Below are 22149 nucleotides of genomic sequence, written 5' to 3' on the forward strand. Positions count from 1 at the left end.
CAACAAGACGTTCCTCCGGTTATCGAGGCAACCCAACAGGTGCATTATCTCGCAATATTTTTCGATTTCAGTTCACTTAGATTCTCTCTTGATATCTAACCTTACTTCTTTTTTTTCATTAGTTGTCTACTCCTCAAGTAGATACTGTGGTGCTTGCCTCAGTTATGGCTTCAATTGAAATTCCTCCTCAGGTCGAAGGGCAATCAAAGCCTTTGGTCGATATGGAGGCGCAGCAAGATTCTGCTCAAGGTGAACTCTCTTTTGAGCTACAACCTCCCTTGAGTCTAAACAAGGGTATATTCCTTTCGACTTCATGCTCTGTGATAATTTTTTAGGGAATTTTCTCATCTATTTTCTTTTGTGTAGGTTCAACTGAGTCTCCAAAGCCATTTACTACCTCTCCTTCGACCCAAGGGGGTGCTACCTCTTCAGTCCAGGGTCTCTCATCAATCCCCTCTCCAGACCTGGATTTGGTGAGCTTTTTTAATGACGAGGGTGAAGATCTTTCCAGTATCTTCGAGGTTTTGGATAACTGGACCAGTGGCCCTTCTGGGTCAGAGCTAGACAAGGATAAAGTTATCGAGCAAGTATCCAAGGCCTCATCCTATTAGCCCTTGCTCGAGAATTTTCGGTCGAGGGCATATGTTGATGTAGACCCCTAAAATTGTCCGGGTCGGAAATAAGACTCGAAGACTATCAAAGATCAATGGAAAGTCAGCCAGAAGGACTCTCAGAAGACCATAGGATGACTATCTGTAGGTTTAGAGGTCTTAGAGTAGCTAAAAATAAGAAAGTGAGAGGAGTAGAGCTCAATACGGCCTCTTTGGAGCTCAGTACGGCCCGTATTGCATTTTTGAACTGCAATACGGCCGTACTGAAACCAATACGGCCGTATTGATGTTTTTGAAACTCAATACGGCCGTATTGAATTCAATACGGCCGTATTGAAGTTCAAAACTTCAATACGGGCCGTATTGACACCAGGGACCGTACTGCGCCTCATTCCTATAAATAGGATGTCATTTGGACGTCATTACACACTTTTTCACACTTCTTGGACTCTCTTCTTGAGTATTCTGGGGTTTTTGAGCAGTGTTCTGCCCTAGAATTCTCTCCGAGAGCCGATCCGACGAAGTTCTTGAGTTCTAAGCATTTAGCTTGAGAATTCGAACTAGTCGAAGGGAAATCTTTTTGATTTCTATAGTAAAGATTAATTTTTAGGGAAGGAGCGAGCGAGCGTGTAGTGCGAGGGAGCGCCAAAAAGCCTCCTAACATCTGTTTAGATATATAAAAACACGCTTCAAAAGGTTTTTCTTAAAATCCCTTCTTTTATTGCTTTCTGATTGTCGCATATTTAATTTTGTCATCATGTAGATATTTAATTTATAATCGTTTATAATAAATAGGGGTAATTTAGTAATTTTACACTGTTATTTATGAAATAATCCGTCATAGGGAACCCTAATGGGGCGTTGTGGGGTGCTAACACCTTCCCCGCACGTAACCGACTCCCTTACCCAACTCTGGTTGTAATGGCCAAGGTTGATTTATAAAATCAATTGCCTTAAATCTTTTTCCAATGTTTTGAGTAAAACATTGGTGGCGACTCCAAGAACCCTACCTTTTGCGAAAACCACTAATCTATGGAGGGTCCCGCTTGGGATTAACATGGATTAGTGAATCATTTAATAAAATTGTTAGCTCGACAAGGTCTCAGTTTGAGAATAAGTCATTCTAGCAATCCACCACTTTTTAAAAATTAAAACGAGTCTTGACCATCGTCGCGAATGCCAAGGTCCGTTTCGGCGGGTGGCGACAGATGGCGACTCTGCTGGGGAAGCCTCGAGAGTCAGTCCCATTTAGTGATGGATTATTTCTAAAAATAATAGTTTAAAATTACTTTATTACCCCTTGCTTGTATGATAACATGTTTTATCTATTTGGCTTTAATAACTGTTGTATGTTTAAATTCCGCAATTGTTTGAAATACAAACTGCACACGAACCTTTGCACACAACAGTTCCCTCTATACCCGGGGGCATGAGTGGAAAGCCATAGGGAGTGGATGTTAGTACGGCCGGTTGTCGAATGGGTCTATAGGTGCCCGTAGACCGTTGTCGGAAAGCATCACTCAAGGTGATAACCATGAACTCAAGTCCGACAGTGCGTTGGAACTTTCCATCGACTTACGACGAGAGGAATTGGGTCCCTATAATGGGGGCACCTTGGGGGCCTCGGACCGGTGAGAACAGTTAGAACCTCCTTGAATATGCACTTTTCTGCAGGATACCCCTACCTCGTGATTCGCTCATGACTGTTCGTGGATGAGTGAATTGTGTGTGCATTGTTTATGTGACATTGTTTGAGCATACATTGCATTATTTAAACATACAACATTCCCTTTTTAAATAAGAATAAATGGGAATAAGAATCTTCCATTACATGGTGTTAACATCTACCATCATCACATTCATGTAGGTAGTTTCCCTTTTCACCCAAAAAAAATACAAAAAACAAAATACCCAAAAAAAGAAAAAAAAAAGGGTTATTTATCCAAACCAAGCAATATCATGCATCATCTTAGGAACATCCTAAAAACATGATAATGCTTAGTTGAATAAACACAATGCATGCATATTCATCGCCATCATCTCATATCATGCATTCTTATCAAAGATCATGGAGGGATCTAGTTTTGCATTTCATACATCCCTCCTAGTAATTCATTAAAAAAACATTAATAAAAAGAAAGGATCAATCGATGCGTATGTTCAGAATGGATCGCACGCCGTTTGTTATTAAATGGAAGCCAACAACCGCGCCAAGCGAGCGCACATCAACTCCGTTGTTGGTAATCAAGACGAATAAAGGGGAAGGTCCGACACCATTAAGGATCACTGCTCCAAGACCTTTCCCCTACGAATCAAATAAGGCTGTGCCGTGGATATACGACATCCATTCTTCTGCCGACAGCGATATCTCTAACATCGCTGGACTTGGGGGCATGACTAGGAGTGGCAGGATCTACACTCCCGATGATCTTCATGATAAAGCTCCCAAGAATAAAGAAAAGGAAAAAGAAAAAGAAAAAAAAAACCGAGGAAAATAAAGAATCCGAGGAGGAGACTGATGAGCTGTTAAAATATATCCGACAGAGCGAGTACTCCATCGTGGATCAACTTCATAGGACGCCAGCAAAGATTACGCTGTTGTCGTTGATTCTAAGCTCCGAACCGCATCGGCAAGCTCTGTTGAAAGTCTTGAACGAGGCATACGTGTCGCATACTATCTCCCAAGACAAGTTTGAGGGGATTGTTAGTCACATCACGGCTAATGATCACCTCACCTTCACCGATGAAGAAATCCCCGCTGGGGAACCAAATCATAACAAGCCCTTGCACATCTCTGTAAAGTGCAAGGAGTATCACATCGCTAAAGTCTTGGTAGATAATGGATCTTCCTTAAACGTAATGCCAAAAAGAACGCTCGAGCAAGTGGCAATCAAGGGAATCCAAATGCGCCCGAGCAACATGATCGTCCGAGCTTTCGACGGTTCTAAAAGAGAAGTGGTGGGAGAAGTCAATCTTCCAATCCAAATTGGACCCACTATCTTCAACGTCGAATTTCAAGTGATGGACATTACTCCCGCGTACAGCTGTCTCCTCGGCCGACCTTGGATTCATGATGCGAAAGCTGTTCCTTCGACGCTCCACCAGAAAGTCAAATTCATTGTGGGTGACAAGCTGGTGACTGTACAAGCTGAAGACGATATACTCATCAGCAAGCCATCCACCATACCTTACGTGGATGCAGCGGAGGAAGCTCTAGAAACCGCCTTCCAAGCATTGGAAATTGCCAATGTTGAAACATTTCCCCGAGAAATGAAGAAGGTAGCCTCCATGCTCACCAAGAACGGATACTTGCCAGGACAAGGACTTGGCAAGGATTCCCAAGGAATTCCCGAGCTACCTATTATCAAGGATAATCCGGGGAAACAAGGGTTAGGATACAACCCTAATAAAGATCAAAGGACGAAGAGGAACCAAGATCCTTCTCGACGTTCTTTAAGCCAGATCTTTAGGAAGGCCGGTTCACAAGCGTTAAGGCCGGTCGTCGTCGTCAAGTGTTTTTCTCCTTCCGATAGGGATGTATAGACCTGATGACTATTAGAGATTACTCCTCGGGGACAGCCCGACCCCCGAGCCTCGATAGGGCACATGTTTCCATTATGATTATAATAAAATCATTCTTTATTAATTCTTTATTGCTTCTTTTCTTGCTTGCAATAAAATTCTAGATCACATTATTTTAACCTTGTTTGAATAAGCATGAATGAGGTTAAAATTATCTTAATAACAATAAACCCGCATCATTTTTATGTGGAAGTGTGTGTGACAACTTAGAGCACCTTTCCTTGGCCTCGACAAGTGCCATCATGGATAAAAAAGAAATCCTAAAAACAAAAAGCTCGGCAGGAAACCCAAAAAGGGGGCTGCGCAAAAATAAGAGCAAAAGACCCGCTAGGAATCCCACGAAAGGGTGACCTAGGCAAAAGTTAGGGTTGAAAAAATGAACAAAAACAAAAGTCCACTAAAACGCCACAAAAGGGTGTTTTAGGCAAAAATAAGGACAATCAAAAAACAAAAGAAATCCATGATGGTACCATGAGCCGAATTCAAAAAGAAAGGTTCAAGGGAAGCTATCTAAGTTGTCAAAATCACAACGTCAATAACAAGATTTTCTTAACTTCATAAGTGTTTAATCAAACAAGCCTAAACACATAAGCCTACCTTGGCCAACCATTCTTACAAAAACCATTTTAAAAATAAAAATAATCCCCTCTAAAACACAAACTTTCGAATAAAAATATCTTTCCCTTCTTTTCTCTTGTCCCAAACGATTTTAGGATAATCTAGTGGAAACATGGAGATATAGTGGTCAATAGGAGGGTTGACACGTCTTCTAAAGGAAGGGAAGGATCACTTGGTTGATGACGCCAATCTCAATATAACATGCATCATTCCTCGGTTACAGAAATCGGCAGCGCACAGCCCGTCTAGAGGAATGACAAAATCCAAAAACACATCGGTTAATTCTTTTGAAAAATGAATCAAATAGAATTAGGTGCATCATACCGCATACATGCATACAGATGATAGGTGTAATGGAAAATCACTTATTCTCTGTTTATAAAAAAAAAATCAAACTTCAGAAAAAACTATGCGCCCGTACCATGTTCAGCACACCCGTACTAAAATTGGGGTTATGAACAAATTTTCAACTCAATACAGGCGTACTGAAATGGATGCGGCCGTATTGGCCATAAAGAAATTTTCAAAGACCTCGTCATGAGGCAATCACATAAAATAGAAAATAGGAAAAATTGCTTGTGTATGACAGCAGAAAAAATCGCAAAATCAACAAAAAAGACAAAAATACAGAAAAAGCCGAAATCAACAAGAAGGCAAAAATACAGGAAAAAGCCGAAATCAAAAAAGACAAAGACTCCCCAGTTGTACAGAATAATTGAGCCTGGAGAGGCTTGCCGAAATAATACTCATACAGAATAATTGAGCAGAATAATTGAGCCTGGAGAGGCTTGCAGAAATAATACTCCCCAAGGGACATCTCAGTTTGCACTCTTGGGTTGAACAGAAAATACTCAAATAGAATAATTGAGCCTGGAGAGGCTTGCCGAAATAATACTCCCCAAGGGACATCTCAGTTTGCACTCTTGGGTTGTACAGAAAATCAATAAAACGTACAGAATAATTGAGCCTGGAGAGGCTTGCCGAAATAATACTCCCCAAGAGACATCTCAGCTTGCACTCTTGGGCTGAACAGAAAATCAACAAAATCGTACAGAATAATTGAGCCTGGAGAGGCTTGCCGAAATAATACTCCCCAAGAGACATCTCAGCTTCCACTCTTGGGCTGAACAGAAAATACAGCATTGTACAGAATAACTGAGCCTGGAGAGGCTTGCCGAAATAATACTCCCTCATCAGAATAATTGAGCCTGGAGAGGCTTGCCGAAATAATACTCCCCAGAGATATCTCAGCTTCCACTCACGGGCCAAATTCCCCAGTGAGAGCTATCAAACCAAGATCAGCAGGATTCCCCAAGGGAGGTCTGATCATCCAAATAGAATATCCAAGTCGAAAGGACTTAAACTTCCCCAGTGGAAGATAGCTTTCCAACTCAAGCGACGAGTGAAGCTAAGCCTGAAGAGGCTTTCTAAATAATACTCTGGGATACATAAAATCCTCAATCCACATTTGCCTACTCAGAGGCACTCCTTCAAAAAGAGGAAAAATCAAAAAGATTAATAACCAAATACAATGGCCAAATAAATACAATGGAAAGGAAAAATTACAAGAATGAAAATGAGCCCAATATTGGGTACCAAAAGCCCTAAGGCCCATGAAGCCCAAAGATAGGCCCAACAAGCCTAAAGCCCAAAAATGCTACTCTATGTGGTCCAAAATACAAGACCAAAATATATGGAAACTATACTAATAAAACATAAGAAGAATGTTCATAACAAGATAGGCCCATGTGAAGTTTGACTTGGGCCTTCCAAGCCCATCGGGCCCATTGGGCCTTGACTGGCCCAATCCTCCATGCCTAGCCCACTCCTCTTGGATCTTTTAGGTTATCACCTCTTGCCTTCCTAAGCATGATTCCATCAATAACTCACAAAATTATCTCTTCTAATCTTAAGCTTCTATGACGTCAGGTGGCCTAAACTTGATATTTACAATTGTACCTATGTTATCAAGTTAGTTTTAATTTTATTAAAAAATTCATATAATTATCTACAACTTCTATGTTGACCTCAAGTGTTTATTTTACCATCTACTATTTTTAAAAGTTACAAAATTGCAGTATTTAGACCTAATTATGACAGCTTGACCTTTACTCACTAATTTGATCATAATATAAGTTTTATACCTCATTTTTTATGATTTCAGTTGTAACACCCCGATTTTCACAAATTATATGAAGGCTCGAAGCCCAAATAAGGGTGATTTAGTAGCCTAGAATGAGTCATTCCCAAACTGGAATAGACCGTTCCAAACTACTAAAAAGGCTTATAAACCCTAGTTGGGGACAGGTCATTCCCAAATTGGAACGGGTTGTTTCAACCCAGGCTGTTATGAGTGAAATTCGAACCTAGAATGGCCCGTTCCACTTTGGGAACGGGCCATTCCAAACATGACCGTTATGAGTTAAACTCAACCCTAGAACAGGCCGTTCTAGTTTAAGAACGGGCCGTTCCAGATGTGAATTTTACACATGATGAATGAGTCCAGAACAGGTCATTTCGGATCTGAAACATGCCATTTTGGCTACTTCTGACGTCTCTAAATAGCACGCTCTGGTACTCCCAAAAGCATATTTTTCACTTCTACTTCTTTTTCTTCTACACTCTTTGAAGACCAAGGGGAACCCAGGGGAGGAGACCAGAAAGATCTTGCTTTAGTTTCATCTCCTGCTTATCGAGGTAAAGGAGAGTGAGAAACCTCGCTCTAGGTATGGGAATGTATGTTGGGTAGTGGGATTGGCCCCCAATCCTATGTTTGTTGAATGCTTATGTATGAGGGATTTTTCCCAATTGTATCTGTTTCATCTCTGTTTCTCCCTAAATGTTCTAATTGATGTAATTAGTATGTATGTATAAGTAGTGTGTTTGGATTATAATTACAGACTTTGGTGTTCCTATGGGTTCCTATGGGAAACCCTAAGGGAATGCATTGGTCATTTTAAGAGGAGATTGTTTGAAGAGGCAATTATATGAGTAAATTGTATTGTTTTAAATGTTTATTGTATGCATTAGAGTGCTTTGTGAGTTCTTGAGAGAACCTTATGAGAAACAGGCAAAATATGATGTTATCTGTTTTGCTTTCTGTTGTTCTGTTGTGTTCCTTGTTGGGTGAGATGTACGAATATGTGTTTAATTTTGCAAAAAAAAAAAACAAGTTTTGATATGAATTAAAGTACGTTGTGGAGACTATGTGATATGATGAGATAATGTGAAAAGTGAATATGAGACATGAGATATGAGGATATGTGATAATGAGACATGATAATGTAGAGCTGTTAAAGTGGGCCGGTACCTGTGGGCCAACCCGGCCTACCTTGAAAACAGGCCAGGCCGGGCCAAAAAAAAATTGAAGTTTTATAGTAGGTGGGTATATCTCAACCCGGCCCACTTTGACCCGGCCCACCCGAGCTAAACCCGTGGTGGGCCGGGTATCCCACCAACCCACCATTTTTTTTTGCAATAAAAATTTAAGTATGATTTGTAGTTAATTTTGTATGATGGTATATTGAAAATTTTTATTTTAGACTTTTATCATGATTTGTATTTAATTTTGTATGATGAACTATGACTTATGACTATTAATAATGTTAATTTTATGACTATTATGTTAATTTATAATTAATTTTAAATTTTAAATTTTGTTGATAATTTTTTTTTTAATTTTTGGTGGGCTGGTGGGCTGGCCTGTATAACCCTCCAACCCGTGGTGGGCCAGGCCGGGCCAAATTTTTTTTGAGAAAATCACAAGTGAGCCGGGTTGGGTTGGCTCGTTTTTAGAGTGGGTTAAGGTGGTGGGCCAGGTTAGCCCGTTTTGACAGCTCTATGATAATGTTATATGATAATGAGAAATGATAATGTGATATGAGAATGCATAGAGTCTTGATTTACATGCATCATTTGCATAAATGTTTTTAAGGGTACGATATGGAATACACCGCCAGGGAAGGCCCCTTTGTGTAAAAGCTTTGGGATTAGTCCTTGGGGATAACTCAATTTGGAAGTCCCAGTCTTGCCCATTGTGTGCATGGGATGTATCTTGCACAGGCTTAGCTATCCTGACTAAACCCTAGTAGTATGTCCTTCTAGTGAGAGTGCGTAGAGGGTGTGACCCGGCATGTACTCCTAGACTACTCTCATGTATTGCTAACGACAATATACCATGTGATATGTGTTATTGGTGCCACATGCATGATAATATGTAGTCAATGTCCATTACATGTGCCTTTTAATGTTATATATTAAAGTGATTTTTTATGTCTTTGATGAGTGGAATGATTGTTGTTAATCTATCTATGCTATGTACATATATACATGTTTTTTTTGTGTTTGGCTATCCGGTGTGTATTCCTACACCGTGAGCTAGAGTGAGATGTTTCTCACTCCCTTTTCTTTTGTGTTGTTTTCCTTTGATTGTTATACAGGTGATTTTCAGCATGAGGCTGAGGATGTTGGTGAACAAGCTTAGGCTTCAATGTTGGGCTTTACTCTGATAGGACATGTGACATCGGGGCATAGATAGGATTAGATTACGATGTTGTTATTATTATATATTTTCAAAACTTTGGCATTATATCTTTGTAATTTTTGTTGATTAAGTTATTTGTTTAAGTCATGGATGTGATACTCTCTATCTAAACACGTTTGGTTTTCAATTATGAAAGATTGTGTTATTCAAATTTTATTATTTATGTGTTATGGTATGCGGGGTAGAGGGTGTCACATTAGTGTAATCGAAAAGCTAACGTCCAAGGCTACATTTCTTATGAAGACATCAAAAGGTAATTCATATTTTAAAAGGATGCACAAGCAAGCACAAATTAAGCATAGGTGTGCTTTACTAAAATCAAGCATGCACGAGCATGGTTCATTAAGCAAAAAAGTGGTTATTCCCTCAAGTTTGGCCACGCACAAGCGTACTTTCTTAAGCATAGTTGTGGTGCTTCTTGCACTGGCATGTTCCCTTAACCATGGTCATTCTTATCAGTCTAGAGTCATATAATTCACTACTAGAAAAATTAATATTTGTGACGAATTTTGTGACGGAAAAAATAGCATCGCTAATAGTGATGCATTTTGTGAGGGAATTTTAAGTTTTGTGACGGAAAAGAATTTATTGACTTTTGTGACGGATTTTGTGACGGAATATATTCCGTCTCTAAAAATCCGTCACAAGTTTCGTCACTGAATCAAAAAAAAAATATTTGTGATGGATTTTGTGACGAAAAAATTTTCGTCTCTAAAAATCCGTCACAAATTTCATCACTAAATAAAAAAAATGTTTGTGACGGATTTTGTGACGGAATGAACTTCGTCTCTAAAAAATCCGTCACAAATTTTGTCACTAAAATGAAAAAATTTAGTGACGGATTTTTCCCTCTCAAAATTCCGTCACAAATAGGTTAAAATATTTTGTGAAAAAATTTGTGACAAATTGTTCCCTCTCAAAATATTAAATTTTATTTATGAAACTTTTATATTTAAGAATTATGCATAATTAAAGAAAATATGTTAAATTTTTTTTAAAAAAATAATAAAATTAAAAATATTTTATTTCATTAAAGGACTGAAAAAATTATGAAATTCATTTAATTAAATAAAAAATTGTCAATTTTGAACATAAGAAACTAAGACATTCATTAAAAATATTTTAAAAAAAACTTGTGAAAATAAAAAAAAAATATTAATTTAATTTTGACTTAATTACATTTTTGATCCCTCAAGTATTGTAATTGTGCAATTTTGATCCCTAAGATTTTAATTGGATAATTTTAGTCCCTAAAGAATTGTAATTGTGCAATTTTAGTCCTTTAATTTTTAATTGAACAATTTTAGTCTCTCAAAAATCATAATTGTGCAATTTGAATCTCTCCCATTAAAAATTTAAAAATTTTAAAATTTCAATATATATATATATATATATATATATATAATAATTTAAAATTATACCATTATTTGCTTATTTAAGTTAACATATACTATAATTTTAGTTAATTCATTATCATTCACTCACTTGATTAAAAAGTGATAAAATATAATTAATTTTTAATTAATTTAATAAAATATATATCTAAAATCTGTAACAATTTCTTAAATACAAATATTTAATTAATTAATTTTAATATATACTAAATTTAATATTAAAAAATTTATAAATATTTTAGTTATAATTTTTATTATCTTTTGATTTAATATTGGATTTCTTTTGATTATGAAAGATATTTACCTGGATTTGAGTTATGATTGTTATAATCTTTTGATTTAATATTGGATTTTATTTATTATAAAACATAATAAATAAAATCTAAAATCTAGAGCAATTTCTTTGATTCAAATATGTAATTAATTTTAATATATAATAAATTTAATATCAGAATATTTATTATAATTTTAGTTATGATTTATATAATATTTTGATTTAATATTAAATTTCTTTTGATTATAATATTTTAATATATTTTATTTAAAATATCAGTTAACATATTTTATTATATTTTCATTTTTATTTATTATAAAATAATTAGAATATTTAATTTAGAATTATGAAAAAAATAACTATTATAAGATTTAATTTATTTAATTTCATTATTTATTATAATACTTTTTGAATAATATTTTGTAGATATGTGGTTGATTTTGAGAATGATCATGTTTTGATATGTATTAAAGTGCTCTATGGGTTCCTACGGGAAACCTATTTATGAGAAAGAGACAAAATAAGAGTGTTTTGATCATGTTTACGGAAACCTGTTTAATGATAACGAGAAAAAACATATTTTTATCATGTAAATTAAAAAATACTCGTAGTAATATATTTGAAAATAAATTTGTTAATTTTTTTAAAAAGTTAAATTTATTAATATCATTAATATATAATAGACTTTTATTAGGGTTCAGGCTTCTTGCTTCATTCGTTCCTACTGGTCTTCTTCGTTCCTTCATTCATGCTTAGGGTTTCTACTGGTCTTCTTAGTTCAGGTTAGCAAAGAGACAGCTCTCCGTTCGGGTATGCAGAGAGGTTTGCGAATATTGAAGAATCTCCATCACTGCAATAGCACATAGACCCATATGCTTACCCGCGTTGCAGCCCCTTCTCCTTCTCCGTGAACAACATTAGGTGCGGGAACCAGATCGGCGCCAAGTTCTGGGAGATGATATGCAACGAGCACAGCATCGACCACACCGGCAGGTACAGCGGCGACTCCGACCTCTAACTCGACCAGCGGCGGAAGGTACGTCCCACGCGCCGTCCTCATGGATCTGGAGCCCGACACCATGGACTCCGTCAGATCCGGCCCCTGCGGCCAGATCTTCCGCCCCGACAACTTCGTCTTCGGCCAGTCCGGCGCTGGCAAAAACTGGGCCAAGGTCCACTACACCGAAGGCACTGAACTCATCGACTCCGTCCTCGACGTCGTCCGCAAAGAAGCCGAGAATTACGATTGCTTGCAAGGTACTGATTCATGATCCATTCATTCGCTCCTTCTTCATTCGGTTGTTAATCGGTGATTGTTATTGTTGTTGTTGATGTAGGGTTTCAGGTGTGTCATTCGCTTGGGGGAGGGACTGGCTCCGGCATGGGGACGCTGCTGATCTCCAAGATTCGACTAAAATTTTACATAATCATAGGTAAAATATACAAGAAATGTACAAGAAATGGCGAGGATCTGAATTCGAGAAAGCTCCTGTTCATTGCCCGTGCTTTGATTTCTTGTTAGCATGGATAGCTAGCTCTTTGTTCCCTGCAGTCGTGTTGCTTTGTTTAACACTTGGCTCAAGTTATTTTCCCTTTTGTTCTTACAGGGGTATTCTAATCATCATTCACGGGCTTAATGAACACATGTAATCTTGCTTGGTCTACTTTTTTTGTGAAACTGCATTCTTTCTGGGCTTAATAGTTGTTTTTCATTGTGGGACTAGTGTAGTCTGCTTTTTGTTTTCCAAGTTTGATTTTTCAGGTCATTGTCAAAACATTAAAATCTTTTTCCTTTTGTTATTTCTAATGTAAGATAATAGGATTTATCCCACAACTTCTGACTTGGTACTCATTTTTCAATGGCAGATATGCAGAATTTGCAAGGCAATTAACCTCATGCAACTTTGGTGTCTATGCGATGGACTGGATTGGTAATTTGAGATTTCTTTTTCCATTTACTCCCACTGTGATCCTCATTGGTACACAATACTTTTTAATCTAATGCATTCCTGCCCTTATCATTTTGTGATGAATTTGGGGTGATTTGTCTGTTTGTTACAAGTCATGGTGGTAGTGATGGATTACATGGTTATGTTCCTTCTCTTGATCATGTGGTTGCAGACACAGTAAGTAATATATATACTTTCTTCAATTTGTATGAATATAGACTCGTTCGTGGCATATGTTTTTGTTGGTGATGGTAGTTCTTAGAATGGAAAAATGTTTTAGGCGTCGATAGTTTTCCTACCATTTCAAACATTGAGACGTAAGAATTGAAATAAGCTATTGCGTAAAGTTCAAATGCATGTTAATCTTTAATTCTTAAGAGTATAAGGTAGTGAAGGTGTCTCAGTTAACTTGCTATTTTTTTTTCTTGCTAGTTATATTTATTTTGACGTTGTCTCAATAGTATAGTAAGTATGTATCCATCGTTCAAATATTCTGTGCTATTCTTTGCTTGTTTTCCTTGGGAGATATATTATATTATTGCATTTCAAATGTCAGTCAGTGATTTTTGCTGTGTAATTTACATACTGATTGTAATGCCATGGATAGGGTGCTTTCCTGGAAAAGATTAGATCAGATAATCCTGGGATTCCATGCTTTCTCTTTGGTCACTCCACTGGTGGGGCTGTGGTCTTGAAAGTAAGGGCTTAAATCTTATGTATTATACCTTTTGCGATTAAATTTGTCTTTGATGAATTTTGAAGTTTAATTTCTACAAATTCTGTGTAGGCGGCTTCTCATCCTCATATTGAAGTAATGGTGGAAGGAATTATACTAACCTCGCCAGCTTTACATGTGAAGCCAGCTCATCCAATTGTTGGTGTAAGTTTTGCAATTGTAGGTTGTGCATGATGTTTGAAATTAACGTGTTTCTGATTTGTTACTATAGTGCTAGCTATGATCACTTGGACTTATGTCAGAATATGAATATCTAATTTTATTTTATAAAAGATGTTCTGTCTTTACAACTCTTTTATATTCTTCATTGGATCTTCAATTGTGGAAAAATTTATGATCTTAAGGAAAAATGATTATTTTTGTTTTTATTTTATTCAGTTCCTATGCATATTCAGTTCCTATTTTATTCAGTTAATTATTTTAAATTTTAATGTATATTTGAAATGTGCTTTTATATTCTTCATTGGATCTTTTAAATTTGATTCAGTTCCTATGCATACTAGAATAAATTTGCATTCATATTTCAAATTTGAGAGTTAATACATGGTTATTTTAATATCATTTATGCTATTTATTCTCTTTTGAGAAATAGATGAATTATCTGATTTTGTTTGTTCATGCCAAATATATAGAGGGGAGAGAACTAGTGCAGATATTGCTTGCAGCTGGAGCTGATCCATCTGCTCAAGATTCATAGAATGGCAGAGACTGGCAGTGAGGATGACGGTCTTTTGGATCTGAGTGATGATGATTTTTTCCTTGCTGGGAGTTCTAGTGATGAAGCAGATGCAGATGATGAATGGACAGACAAAAGCACAAGGTCAGTGGGGATGTTTTAATCCTTTAGCAATTCTAACAATGAGAATTTCATATATACCCTGCGTGCATTAAGGTAAAGGAGAATTAGAATGTTAAAAGAAGAGTAGCGGAATCAACCCTCACTTGTGATGTTGGTATTAATGAAGTCGAAGCCACATTTATTTATGAAACTTCTGGCGTTTGTCCAGCATTATGCTAGGAAAATATTCCAAATGCATTTGTTTTTGGAAATTTGCATTAATGATTAAGATGCAGCAAACATATTTTATTTTGACGGAATTTGCTATATAAAATTTTCTATTGGTTGCAGGGAGCAGGCTTCCAGTGCTTCTGGTAAAGGCGTGTCTGGCATGTCCAGTGATGAAAAAAATCAGGTCTGACAGTAAGAGTAGCAACTGTGTTTTAATTCCCAATATTCTATGCTATGAAATATATAGTCACAAACTATTTTGCAAATTTTGAATATCTTCAACCTTTTTATAGAGGCTGATTTCTGCTAGAGCTTTGATGCCTCCACCTCGTCCTTCAAACATGAAGTTGTCAAGGTTTGGGGTCATCTTCTGGTTAAAATTCATCTATGCAGAGATCTGAGGTTTCTACATCGAACAACACTCAAATAACAAAAGCAGCTCAGACTTCAAAGTAAGGGGATCCTTAAGATCAGGGACAAGTCATGGTAGTAGTCTAAGTTCCAACTTTGATGCTCACAAACCTCGGAGGAAGAGAAGACCCAAGAAGAAAAAGAAGCAGGTTTATTACCTATGCTCTGTCTTGGATTTTATTAATTTTAAGAATTTTCCCCCTGTATATGAATTTTTGTTAGGCCGGGAAAAAAGGTAATCAATTTTAAGAATTTTTTCCCCTGTATTTGAATTTTTGTATGATTTGATTTGGAATTTTCAACATGTTGCCTCTATTAATTGTATGTTTGGTAGATAGGTATAAGGTCATTAAGCAATCCAGCTTAGTAAAATTAGGTTGCTTCATGTGTATTGTTTGAAGGGTTTAGGGTTTAGGGTCTACGGATTTTCATCATTATCTACGGATTTTTTTCGTAGATAATGCTGATTTTTCTTGTAGTGTTTAGCCTAGAATAATAGGCTCTGGTAATCGATTACTGTGACACCCTTCTACCCCATAATAGATAAGTAACAACAATAAGAATAATTCAATAAATATAACATCAAGAAGGGTCCACATATTTTAATAAAAACTCATAGGTTCACAAGTCTTGAAATAAATAGAAATAATAATAATAATAATAATAAAGTTTTACTCTTAAAAGAAAATTATCAAGGTCTCTAAAGAAAAATGAAAGGGATCCAGAATTTACAAATATAAGGTGAATATAAAACTCCTAAAAATAAGTCTCCTCAAACGACAAATAACAATTCATAACTAAAGCATCCTAAATTCCCAATGTCACATCCTATCAGAGCAGAACCCTTTCCCTTTAGAACTCAACACTATGAGTGCCTTCATCTTCACCTAAAAGAAAACCACATAAAAACAGGACGGTGAGAGATAGATAACATCATATATAAACATAGAGCTACCCAATTCCCACCCCACACCGTGCACCAAAATATCATCATTAACTATAAACAACAAATACATCTCATATAATTACCAAACATCATTTTTTTTCAATCATACAAGCTTTCATACACATGCTCACTATATGCTCATACACATCTCCTCTCCTAAGAGTCTCAACTTGGCACTCCGCACAATGGGCGTACCTCGTCAATTCCCTTAGTTGTTGCCAATGTGGGCATACCATTCTCACACCCTCCCAGGGCCGGTATGTTGCACGGTTAAACACCCAGCGGCCCGTGCAAAGGCAATCCACCCACCGTTAAACCCTCTATGGCCAGTGAGCTGCGCAGTTAAACACCCAACGGCATGGAATGCCTCCCGTCATGGTCCCCCCTTGTCTCAACCCCTCTCTGGGCCCAGGGTCCAATGCGATATAGCCACGTCTGGCTTCTCAAGCACCACATGCAACTCATAAGTCTCATGCAACTCATGCATCCCACGTAACTCATAATTAATGCATCTCCATTATATAACATCATCACATGTCAATAGCAATCCATGCAATATCATCCTCACATGCTAGGTACCTATCATTAAGTTATCAACATCATAGACCACAAATTTCACATAATTCTTCACACACATCACAATATCTATGACATTCAGTTAATAATTTAACCATAACTCGAGATATACATATCCTTTCTAAGTGATCCCAACTCCATTAGAATCCTAACATCAATATCTACAACTTTCATGAAGAACACAAATCCTAATAAAGTCGTTTAGGTTACCATTCAGGGCTCACAAAAATTGATTTTGTGGTTCGCACACAGATTGGAAGGCTCAAATTTCAACTCACATAACTTGATCAAATATTAATATTTTTACACGATTATTGTGACTAAATGGTAGCCCCAGATGTCTAGTTTCTAACAAAACAAACGGAACTCGATTTGGATAACTACACAGAAAGATATCGCAAAATTACAAACGTATGTCGGGATCCCGACGCCCGACGCCCAAAACTTGCGCTGAGCGCCCAAATCTCTGCCCAGACTCCCCTCTGTGAAATTAAACCTGCGTTTTACGAGTTTCAACAAGGTTTTTACCAAATTTCACTACTTCTACACCCCGTTGGTTCAGTTTAACTCCATTTATATTCTTCATACGTTCCAAATCAATCCATACACATCTCAAGCCTCAAAAATTGGTTTCCATTGGTTTTACAAAAAAAAAATCTAAACTCTTCTTAACACATAAAATTCAAGTCATCAAATTTAAGGATAAAGAATTAACAAGAAAGCCCCAATGGAATTCAAAGACAATTCAAGAAATAAGTTCTTCCAAATGAATTAAGAATTTAGAACATCGATTGCACAGATAATCGTTCAAAATTTTAAATAGAGTTCCTAGAGGGACTTAGGGATTGCCCTCACTACCCGAACACCCCTATATTCACATATGAAGAAACTCATCTCCCCCGTACCTGGATGAGCAGAAGATGAATGGTCTTGGTGTGATCTAAGATCGTTCCTGAGTACTCTTCCTTAGAGCTCTTTGTTTCTCCTCTTTTTTTCCCTAACCCTTCAGAACGCAAATGAGGCAGATAGGGTTAACACCACCTGACTCCTTTCTTAAAATTAATCCATTGGACTGGGTCAACCCAACCCATTTTCCTTCTCTTCTAACCCACTTCTAATTTTCCTCAAAATAATTAAATAAAATAAATACATGTATATTATAAAATATTTTTCTCTATAATAATAATATATTTCTGACCCTAAATATAATAATATAATTTCAATAAAAAAATATCATATAAAATCAACCTTCTCTTAAAACATAAATATTTATTTAAAAATGCTAATAAAAATACTTATTTAATACGTACAAAATAATTGTCCAAAATAATAATTATTTAAAACGTACAAAATAATATTCCTCTATAATTATTAAAATAATTATAACCAAATACCATCTAATAATAATAATAATAATAATAATAATAATAATAATAATAATAATAATAACCTTTTTGGAAATTGGGGTGTTACAATTACAAGACTTGGTAATCGATTACAACGGTTTATTTTCAAGTTCTAAAGTTTAAATTCAAATTTGGAATTTTCATCTTCTGGTAATCGATTACAAAGAAATGGGTAATCGATTACCAGAGAACCTTTTAATAAGTAAATTTCGAACATATGATTTTCATTGTCTAGTAATCGATTACATGTGTAGGTAATCGATTACTAGACTATTAAAAACAATGGTTTTCTCAAATTTAGTCATCAACAGTTAGTAAGGGATTCATCCCAGTTAGTGACGGATAAAATCCGTCGCAAATTGTGACGGCATTCTGGCGTCGCAAATTGTGATGGCATTCTGGCGTCGCAAATTGTGACGGATTCTACTTAATTAAAGTCATCACAGTTTGTGACGGATTTAATCCCTCACAAATTGCGAATGATTAAATCCCTCGCAAATTGTGACGGATTCTACTTAATTAAAGTCATCACAGTTTGTGACGGATTTAATCCCTCACAAATTGCGAGGGATTTAATCCCTCACAAATTGCGAGGGATTTAATCCCTCACAAATTGCGACGGATTTTTATTAATTTCTAAACATTTATTATTAGAAATTAGTGACGGAAATTATACTATTTGTGAAGCCTTAATTCCGTCACTAATTGTGACGGAGAAAATAATCCGTCGCTAAATATTTTGTGACGCCAAATTTTGTGACGGAATCATTTCCATCACAAATTCCGTCACTAATTGATTTGTGACGGATTTTATCAAAATTAGTGACGGATTTGTTCCCTCTCTAATTTTAATTTTTCTAGTAGTGAATTGCATCAAACTCAATCAATTCCCACAAAATTATCACCCTCTTCTTCTCTATTTTGCGTCATGAAATTATCAATTTGATACTAATTTAATCATTTCAAAATTAAACATCATATTACAATAAGTTTTAGAGTTTAAACAAATCACACCAAACCCCCAAATCATACATCTAACCTTAACCCTCAAACAATTAAATTTCACACATGATCAATTCGGCCAAAAATTCATATTATAGGTGTTAAACGAAATCCAACCAACAACTTAAAAGGCTTAGAGACTATCTTACTGCCCATTCCCTCATATGTGCTCATAATGAGACATTCTCTCCCCTTTACATAGAGTGACAATCTTCATAGCACTCCCACTAGGTTTTCCTTTATTGTTGCTCTTAGGATTTAGAACAAATGCATATGAATGACCTACCCCTTAATTTTTTTTGTTTATAAATAAGCTTTCAGATTGGACTTAAGAGTCCAACCCAAACCTCCTTTTTTCACTACAACCCCCTTTTATTTTATTTTATTTAATAAAATATTTTAATTATATTAATAACCCAATTAATTTAATTGATTAAGTTAGAAAATATAATTATTTTATTAAACACTTGTTTTTATTTTATTTATGATTAACGTAACGTAATATTTTTATTGTAGTAACAAATTCTTTTTAACTCAAGAATGTTAGATTACCACCTATCATATAAGAACAATTTGATGGGAAACTTGTATGTGAAAAAAATTTCTGAAAAATCATGTTTCCTAGGAATGTTATTTTTTAGATGATATATCAAATGTGAGAAGCTAACATTCTCAACTTCAGATTCTTGACAAAGTAAAAGTAGATAGTGTACCAACCATCGCCTATGTTTTGTGAAAATGATTATGAATTTTCTGTCTTCAAAAAACCCTTATATGTGTTCCTTATTCTTAGTTAATTTTGATCTCAACTCTAATAACCCAAAACAACTTAATTTTTAACTTGATATATTACATGGGTTATTTCATTACCAAAGTTGTATAACACACATTATAAGTGGTTAAAAGTTATAACATAAATTAACACCTAAACTTTTAACAAATGTAGTATGGAACTTTTGACAGGAGTTCTTGTTAACTCAGTTTCAAATTAAGGTAAGTTGTAGTTCATAAATGTTTTATTTGAATTTCATACATGTTTAGCATATACAAGTGCTCATTTGAAACAACAACACTGGACTTCCTCGAGATGAATTATCTCGCATGAACCTCCTTTCTCAAAACCTTTTTTACGACAACTGTCTGGGCATGCCCACGGATCAACTTGTGCGCATTCGTCTGATCCTTTTTGGCATATTTGTTCTTCTCCTTCTCCTACATATTCAACATAGTTAAATAAATAAATAAAAACATATCTTGTTTTTTTTTTTTTTGAAAAAATAATTCTTTAGATATACATTATTCGTGAGATCTATTTATCTGAATGACATCTATCTTTATAATTAAAAAAAAAGTTTAATTTATTAGAGAAAAAAAAACTTGTTTAATCATATCTTACGACAGAAAACCATGTTTACCCAATCAAAAATAGATATGCAACTTAACTATTTTTTTTTTACCTGAATCCAAAAGCAATGCGATGCATAATAGTCCCAAAAGGAAAATTTGATTGGTGCGGGAAGCCATTTTGCAATTTTCACCTCCTGTACTTTTGAGAAGATTGATATGGGAATATTTTGAATTTTTATCAATTGTTGTAAGGATATATATACCTGTTAAAATTAAATAAAATTAATTAATTATTTAAATATACCATTTAATATATTGAATACTTTTAACATTTTCTTAATTCTTTTTATTTTTGACCAAGATTTAATATACTGAATAATGTTAACCACTTAAAGTTTTGTTAATTTTTTTTGAATAGGCAACAATGTTTTAAAATCAATAACAAATATTTAACAAATAAAATTATTTATTAAAATACAACATATAATACATTGAATATTTCAATATTTTAATGTTTTCTTAACACTTTTTATTTTTTAAATAGTCAATAAATGTTTTAAAAACATTTGTTAATGTTTATCATATATTAATAAAATATTTCAATTGAAAGCATGTCATTACTTTTCTAGAATGATTTGACCGAGTGATATTAACTCTATATAAATACATTATTTATATAATAATAATAATAATAATAATAATAATAATAATAATAATAATAATAATAATTTGTGTTAATGTATTTAATACTTATTTTTATAAACCACTAATAAGTAATTTTTTTGGTGTGTACCAAAATAAAATGATTCTTTTATTTGTGATTGTGAACAATGAACACAAAATTTACATCTCAAGTAAATTGTTCAAATTTCACAATTAATTGTAAATTATCCAAATTTCACAATCACTAAAAGGAAAATTCACTTTTGGTAGTTATTAATATGTCCTTTAGTAATCTTAAAGTATATCTAATTGATAGTGATTGTGATTTGATGGTGTGATGTATCTTATTAATAAGCAATATGATGTTTATTAACATCTTTTTATTGGAATGTAATAATATAACATAAAATATTATTTAAAAATAAGTAGCAATCCTTAAATAAGTTTTGTTGTTTATGAATTAAAAAATAATATTTTTTATTCTTGATTCTTTCAACAAACAATAGAGAACACAATCTCACAGATAAAAAAAGTACTTGAGTCATCAATCTTTCATCACCCTTGAATAGAAAACTAGTTATCCATCATCGTTATATATTTTTCATGAATGTAATTTCTTTGCTTTTATTATTTAATATTTTATATATGCACTAAATTAATTATGTAATTTTTTTATTAGTTAAAATATTATTTAATATATTTAATTAAATTAATATTGAATTATAATATTTAATTTAATTTTTTAAGTTGTAAAAAATGAAGTGTATATAAAAAAATAAAGGTTGGTGTATCAGAGTTAATAAAAGAATTACCAACTTTTATATTAAATGTTGGTATAAGTCCACTAAAACTAAAAGAATTACCAATCTTTAATTTTTTTTTTAATTACTCATTTCCACCGACTTATAAGCCTTTATTTATTACTAGTGAAAGTTACTTGAGGGCGTATGTGAAATTCTTAGTGTCTCCCATATACACGATCACCTTAGTATATAGATTCTTGCTAGTCAAGATTATTTAGTTTGAATATTAGGGTATGGATGTTAGTCTCATACTTCCAACTTATAGCACAAGGTAACTAT

At 34.7% G+C, this 22149-nt stretch overlaps 1 protein-coding gene, 3 long non-coding RNA genes and 1 pseudogene across 6 annotated transcripts; 4 read left to right on the top strand and 1 right to left on the bottom strand.

The window, feature by feature from the left end:
- The first annotated feature begins 6450 nt into the window (after positions 1-6450).
- Positions 6451-9510, top strand: LOC145956882 (uncharacterized). Of its 2 annotated transcripts, none has more exons than XR_014433212.1 (2): positions 6451-6655; positions 9251-9510. It is a non-coding gene; the product is annotated as an uncharacterized LOC145956882 (long non-coding RNA). The 2 variants fall into 2 exon arrangements; XR_014433211.1 differs by lacking the exon at positions 6451-6655 and adding an exon at positions 6662-7508.
- Positions 9511-9678: 168 nt separating this feature from the next.
- LOC145957401 (tubulin beta chain-like) lies at positions 9679-12640 on the top strand (annotated as a pseudogene). Its single transcript, XR_014433559.1, has 3 exons — positions 9679-9780; positions 11882-12279; positions 12360-12640. The product of XR_014433559.1 is annotated as a tubulin beta chain-like (transcript).
- Positions 12641-12918: 278 nt separating this feature from the next.
- Positions 12919-14520, top strand: LOC145957403 (uncharacterized). The gene is made up of 4 exons (XM_083073652.1): positions 12919-12953; positions 13085-13148; positions 13579-13668; positions 13759-14520. Exons 1-4 carry the CDS (start codon positions 12919-12921, stop codon positions 13879-13881), a joined length of 312 nt encoding a protein of 103 aa, XP_082929778.1. The 3' UTR covers positions 13882-14520.
- LOC145956883 (uncharacterized) lies at positions 14387-15149 on the top strand. The gene is made up of 3 exons (XR_014433213.1): positions 14387-14527; positions 14837-14900; positions 15010-15149. It is a non-coding gene; the product is annotated as an uncharacterized LOC145956883 (long non-coding RNA).
- A 4896-nt stretch (positions 15150-20045) lies between these two features.
- Positions 20046-20715, bottom strand: LOC145957082 (uncharacterized). Its single transcript, XR_014433502.1, has 2 exons — positions 20515-20715; positions 20046-20269 (listed from the first exon to the last, which is right to left on the bottom strand). It is a non-coding gene; the product is annotated as an uncharacterized LOC145957082 (long non-coding RNA).
- Between the last annotated feature and the right edge of the window lie 1434 nt (positions 20716-22149).

The sequence above is a fragment of the Cajanus cajan genome, chromosome 4 (assembly GCF_000230855.2).
Source record: "Cajanus cajan strain Asha chromosome 4, NIPB_CcT2T_4, whole genome shotgun sequence".
NCBI lineage: Eukaryota > Viridiplantae > Streptophyta > Magnoliopsida > Fabales > Fabaceae > Cajanus > Cajanus cajan.

Excerpts from the sequence above, each read along its gene's own strand:
- LOC145957403 (XM_083073652.1), top strand. The coding sequence starts at position 12,919 with ATGCAACTTTGGTGTCTATGCGATGGACTGGATTG. Across the intron at positions 12,954-13,084 it reads CTATGCGATGGACTGGATTG|TCATGGTGGTAGTGATGGAT; the intron begins GTAATTTGAGAT and ends GTTTGTTACAAG. Across the intron at positions 13,669-13,758 it reads GTGGGGCTGTGGTCTTGAAA|GCGGCTTCTCATCCTCATAT; the intron begins GTAAGGGCTTAA and ends AATTCTGTGTAG.